Source organism: Octopus sinensis, linkage group LG23 (assembly GCF_006345805.1).
Source record: "Octopus sinensis linkage group LG23, ASM634580v1, whole genome shotgun sequence".
NCBI lineage: Eukaryota > Metazoa > Mollusca > Cephalopoda > Octopoda > Octopodidae > Octopus > Octopus sinensis.
Window position 1 is genome coordinate 3,544,786 of NC_043019.1, and position 6,200 is coordinate 3,550,985.

General features: G+C 37.3%; 1 protein-coding gene across 3 annotated transcripts in view; it reads right to left on the reverse strand.

Moving 5' to 3' along the window:
* LOC115223628 (monocarboxylate transporter 6) overlaps window positions 1-6,200 on the reverse strand; it is a 39,312-nt gene that overhangs the window by 12,124 nt on the left and 20,988 nt on the right. For 2 of the 3 annotated variants that reach the window (XM_036512528.1, XM_036512527.1), the window contains one exon: window positions 605-831. In XM_036512528.1, coding sequence (XP_036368421.1) covers window positions 605-831 — 227 coding nt within the window. Of the gene's footprint in view, window positions 1-604; window positions 832-4,572; window positions 4,629-6,200 lie in introns of those variants that run through there. The other variant, XM_029794298.2, reaches the window with a different exon arrangement.

Consider the following 6,200-nt stretch of genomic DNA (forward strand, 5'->3'; position numbering starts at 1 on the left):
AAACCTTTAGGGACCTTTTTTGAGCAGGAAGGGCTACTTGACCTGAAGAAAATTCGAACATGCTTTCCCACACAACATACTCTTGCACCCAATAATAATAATTATAATAATAATAATAATAAAGGATGTGTTTGTTAATTGACATGAGTATTCCTTGCGATCACATTATAGCGGTGAAAGAATTTGACTTGATTAGTAAATATAAAGACTTGCTAATAGAAATTGAAAAAATGTGGCATCTTAAGGTGACTACAGTAACAGTAATTGTAGGATCTCTAGGAATGATAAAAAAAGGTACTGAAAACTATTTGAAAATGATACCAGGCTTACCATCCCTACAGGAAGTGTAAAAAATCATGTTAACTGGAACGACTCATGTACTGAGAAGAGCATTATCGCTGTGAAAACAACATCCATTCATGAATTTATTTATTTATTAATTAATTTTTTAGATACATATTTTACTTGTGAATTTGCGTGTGTAATCTAGGAATGCATACAATGAGCTTCTCTGCCCTAGGTGTACGGAAAACACTCAGTGAGAAACGGAAGAAAATTTGAAGAAAGAAGGAAAAAAAAAGTAATAATAATAATAATGAATTACCGGCACATCCTCGCATTCCTCCACAGAGTGAAACAACAAGGCCAGCATTTGCTCTACTAGAATCAAGGTGGTATATAAACTCCACATAAATGACAGTCAAAGATGATGGTAATGCTATACACATGTAAAGGTTCACCCAGGCTCCAACCAACACCATATACTGTTTGACGGTGTACCTTCGCTTCTTCTTAGCAGGGGTCGGTTCTTCTGGTGTGTCGGAAACATCCCTGAAACAGAAAGAGAAATATGTAAAACGGTGAGTCCATGTTTGGTAGTTTAGCAAGCTGCAAGGAAATATTTTTGATGGTAGTCAGTCACACCCACTTTTATTCTTGTTTCTCTTTTACTCGTTTCAATCATTTGACTGTGGCCTTGCTGGAGCACCGCCTTTAGTCGAGCAAATCGACCCCAGGACTTATTCTTTGTAAGCCTAGGTTACTTATTCTATCGGTGTCTTTAGCCAAACCACTAAGTTACAGGGACATGAACACACCAGCATTGGTTGTCAAGTGATGTTGGTGGGGCAACAAGGTGGTGCTCCAGAATGGCCAGAGTCAAATGAATGAAACAAGTAAAAGAGTAAAAGAGTAGCAATGTGAAGTTCTCATTTTAAAGTTTATCTCTGTAGATTCTCGGTAGAATTAAGAACCAGTCATATAGATATGATGGATGGGTGGATGGATGGACAGAGAGTACATAAATATATTTACAGATATGCATATGTATATGTATAAATCCTGCTAAAACAGTTACACAGAAGACTGGTGCCAGCTTAAGCCTGGCCGGCTTCTGTCAAAGTGTCCCGTCTATACCAGCACGGAAGGTGGACGTTAAACGATGATGATGATGTGTGTGTGTGTATAAATGTGTGTATATATCTATATATCTATATATATATACATGCATATATATAATATATAAATATCTGTATACATAAATATCCACAACCACACTATATATATACATCCATTAGATATATATATATTTATATAAAATCTATATATATATATATAAAACTTGTGGAGGCGCAATGGCCCAGTGGTTAGGGCAGCGGACTCATGGTCGTAGGATCGCGGTTTCGATTCCCAGACCGGGGTTGTGAGTGTTTATTGAGCGAAAACACCTAAAGCTCCACGAGGCTCCGGCAGGGGGTGGTGGCAAACCCTGCTGTACCCTTTCGTAACAACTTTCTCTCACTCTTTCTTCTGTTGGCCGGCTCGCTTAGCCAGCGGGGTGGCGGCATTTCAAGGCTAAAACAATGCGAAGCGCATTGTGACCAGCGATGTGTAGCAACATCTGATAGCCTGGTCGAAAAAAAAAACATATATATATATATATATATATAACTTATAAATAAGGGCAAACGAAAAAATTTCTAATGCCAAATATGCTGAAAATTGGACATATTGTCCATTTACCACATAATTTTTTTCCCAGTACGCACGCTACCCGAAAAAAAGGTCGACAGAAATCTCTAAAAAAATTCCATTATTACCATATCGGACCGATTTCAGGGTTAGTTCAAAAAGAACCCTCCCTTCGTCAGTGATACATGTGGCAAAGAAGTAAATGAGATACTTACTCATACCCATGGGAGAATGTATGTATGTATGTATGTGTTGTGTGTGTATGTTTGTCCCCCACCACTCCAAAATTGCTTGACAACCAATGCTGGTGTGTTTATGTCCTTGTATCTTAGCAGTTTGGCAAAAGAGACTGATAGAATAAATACTAGGCTTACAAAGAATATAAGTCCTGGGGTCGATTTGCTCAACTAATGGCGGTGCTCCAGTATGGCTGCAGTCACCTGACTGAAACAAGTAAAAGAATAAAAAAAATAATATATATATATATATATATATATATCCATATATCTATCTATTTATATCATCATCATCATCATCGTCGTCGTTTAACGTCCGCTTTCCATGCTAGCATGGGTTGGACGGTTCAACTGGGGTCTGGGAAGCCAGAAGGCTGCACCAGGCCAGTCAGATCTGGCAGTGTTTCTACAGCTGGATGCCCTTCCTAATGCCAACCACTCTGTGAGTGTAGTGGGTGCTTTTTATGTGCCACCACACAGGTGCCAGACGAGATATATCCATATATCTATCTATTTATATATATATATATATATATAATATATATATATATATTCCATATATTTATTTATATAAATATATATATATATATATATAATATATATATATATATATATATATATATATATATATATATATATATTAGTATATGTATATATATATATAATATATATCCATATATCTATCTATTTATATATGTGTATGTGTGTGTGTGTGTGTGTGTGTTAGAAATGTTTTAAACAGAAATTTTGACAATCAATGGATTGGCAGATAAGGTCCTGTGTCTTAGCTTCCGAGGTTCCCAGACTTAACTCCCATTGACTTTTTTTCTATCTTTTATCTCATACTTCTTTAAGTCATTTGACTACATTCATGCTGGGGCACTGCATTGAAGAGGTTTAGACAAACAAACTGACCCCAGGACTTTTATTTTTTCTTTGAGCTTAGTACTTATTCTATCGGCTTGTTTTGCCAAACCACTCAGTTACAGGGATGTAAACACACCAACACGGTTGCCAAGTGATGGTGGGGGACAAACACAGACACAAAGACAAAGACAGATATAGATATATATATATATATATACATGGCAGGCTTCTTTCAGTTTCCATCTATCAAATCCAATCATGAGGCTTTGGTTAACCTGAAGCTATAGTAAAAGACACTAGCCCAAGGCACCACACTGTAGGACTGAACCTGAAACCATGTGGTTGAGAAGCAAGCTTCTTACCACACAGCCATGCCTGCGCCTGGGGGCATCTAAAGTCCAATGTTTATACAATTCATCCAAGAACTGTTGAAGAATTAAAAGAAAGCATAAGAATTTAATGTGGAGAAGCTGAGTCTGAAGTCTTGAATATTGTACAAAATTCTCTTTGGTTTCATTTTTGGAAACCTAATGAATGTGAGAGAAATCAGTTGGAATAATTAATCTAACCATTTTTTTTTTTTTCATTGTGAGTTAATCATTTTGTGATAACGAACGTTAGGAAAATAAAACAAAAGAGTATTGTATCTCTTATACAAATGATTTTTCATGTGATTAGGATGGTGTGTGACTTTAGCACCACCCTGTACACACACAAACACACACACATCACACATATATATATATATACAGAGAGAGAGAGAGACAAAGAGAGAGGTAAATAATAATAATAATTAAATTATTGTATACAGTGCTCAGGTGAACCACAACTTGTCAAAAAAAGAGAAAGCAAGCAGACCAGCCACTGGATGCCAAAACCTGGGACTGAACCAGGGACCTTTAGATCTTCAGTCTAACGCTCTCCCAACTGAGTTATTTCGGCTGGTAGAGGTAGATGGAAGGATAGCTAAATAGATAGATAGATAAACAGAGAAACATACAGATGACAGATAGATAGGCAGATAGATGGATGGATGGATGGATGGATGGATGGATAGAAAGATAGGATAGATAGGCAGATAGGATGGATAGATAGATAGATAGATAGATAGATAGATAGATAGATAGATAGATAATGGATAGACAGATAGATAGATAGATAGATAGATAGATAGATAGATAGATAGATAGGCAGATAGATAGATAGATAGATAGATAGATAGATAGACAGACAGATAGATAGATAGATAGACAGACAGAGAGACAGACATACAGACAGCTACACAGATAAATAGATAGGTATATAGATAGATACATATATACATAGATGGAAAAATCGATATGTGTGCATGTAAGTGTGTGTAGGTGTATGTGTGTGTGTACAGATGTATATTATATGTGCATGCATATATGTGTGTCTGTAGAGAGAAAGAGAGAGAGAGAGAGAGAAAGAGAAGTAAAGTTAGAAATACTTAAGTAAAAGTTATGAGTTAGCTTACATGTTAAAGATTTGTGAAGATCAAAGCTGTTACAAGTTATGAGGACAGGTTCACTTTCTTTCCCTGTTTCTCTCGCTCTCTGTATATACACATATATATACCCATGTGTGTGTGTGTGTGTGTGTGAGCCTTGTAGAATTCATATGAGGCTATGGGATTGGGTGATGATGTTTGGAAAAGTTGGCAGAATTCTCAATAACAGTATTAACGGCAGTGATGATGATGATGGTGGTGGTGGTGGTGGTGGTGGTGGTGGTGGTTGCGGTTGTGGCCTCGCTAGTGGCAGCAATGCAAAAGTACTATAGCGGTATTGTTGTAAGCAGGCTACAATCAGTAAGGACAAAACCGGAAACAATTAGAAGAAAGTAGCTTTAAATAGGCATTGGAATTGTCCAGTGATAAGAGTGTATATATATGTGTTATATATATATATGTGTGTGTGCATGCGTGTGTGTGTGTATGACGTGGCTATGAGGTAAGACGTTGGTTTTCCAGCCATATGGTTTCAGTTTCACAGCTTGGCACCTTGACGCCAGTGGTTTAATTTATAGCCCTGAGTCGACCAAAGCCATGTGAGTGGATTTGATACAGGGAAACTGAAAGAAGCCCGTCGTATATATGTATATATATATATATATATATGTATATATGTGTATGTATATATATATATATATATATATATTTGTATGTGTATGTGTGTGTGTGTGTTTGTGTGTCTGTGTTTGTCCCCCCAGCATCGCTTGACAACCGATGCTGGTATGTTTACGTCCCCGTAACTTAGCTGTTCGGCAACTGAGATCGATAGAATAAGTACTAGGCTTACAAAGAATAAGTCCTGGGGTCGATTTGCTGACTAAAGGCAGTGCTCCAGCATGGCCACAGTCAAAATGACTGAAACAAATATAAAGAGTATATACATATATATATTATATATTCACACACATGCATATACATATATATATATATATATACATATCATTCCTCTCAACTCTATGCGGCTTCCACTCCAATATATTTGACCTCATCCTTCCCTTTCTTACTTCTTGACCTTTTTATTTTTTCAAATGTTTGTTTCTTTATTCTGACCTTCTGGCTTTTTTTCAACTCATTTCAACTCACATCTGTGGTGAAGTAACTTGGAAATTCCAAGTGACGACGTAACCTTTATTTAATTAAAGAAAACTTGGCCTGATCGTTAATTAATTTGAGCACCGCTCATAGAGTGACTATTATATTAGAGGACCCGCTGGTTAAGAGACATACGTAGCCTGCATTTTAACCCATTCCACTCCCTCAATTTGGAATTTTATTAATATTTGTAGCAACCTTAATTGCTAACTTAAAGCTATATATAAAATATAGTGTCCCCAAAGTCCATCCCCTCCTCACCATGGTGGGGACACTGGCTATGGGTAGTGTCAGAGCTATGCCATCGGGAATTTTGTTTCCTGGTAGGGCCACCGAAGGTGGATTGGTCTGACACCGAGTGGTATTAGGGCCACAACCTGGCAGACGGGGCTCTGGTGAAAATCCTCGGAGTATCTGTTTGCATTCCCAAAGTCCATCCCCTCTTCATTTGGTGGGGACACTGGCAATGGGTAGTGTCAGAGCTATGCCGTCGGGAATTT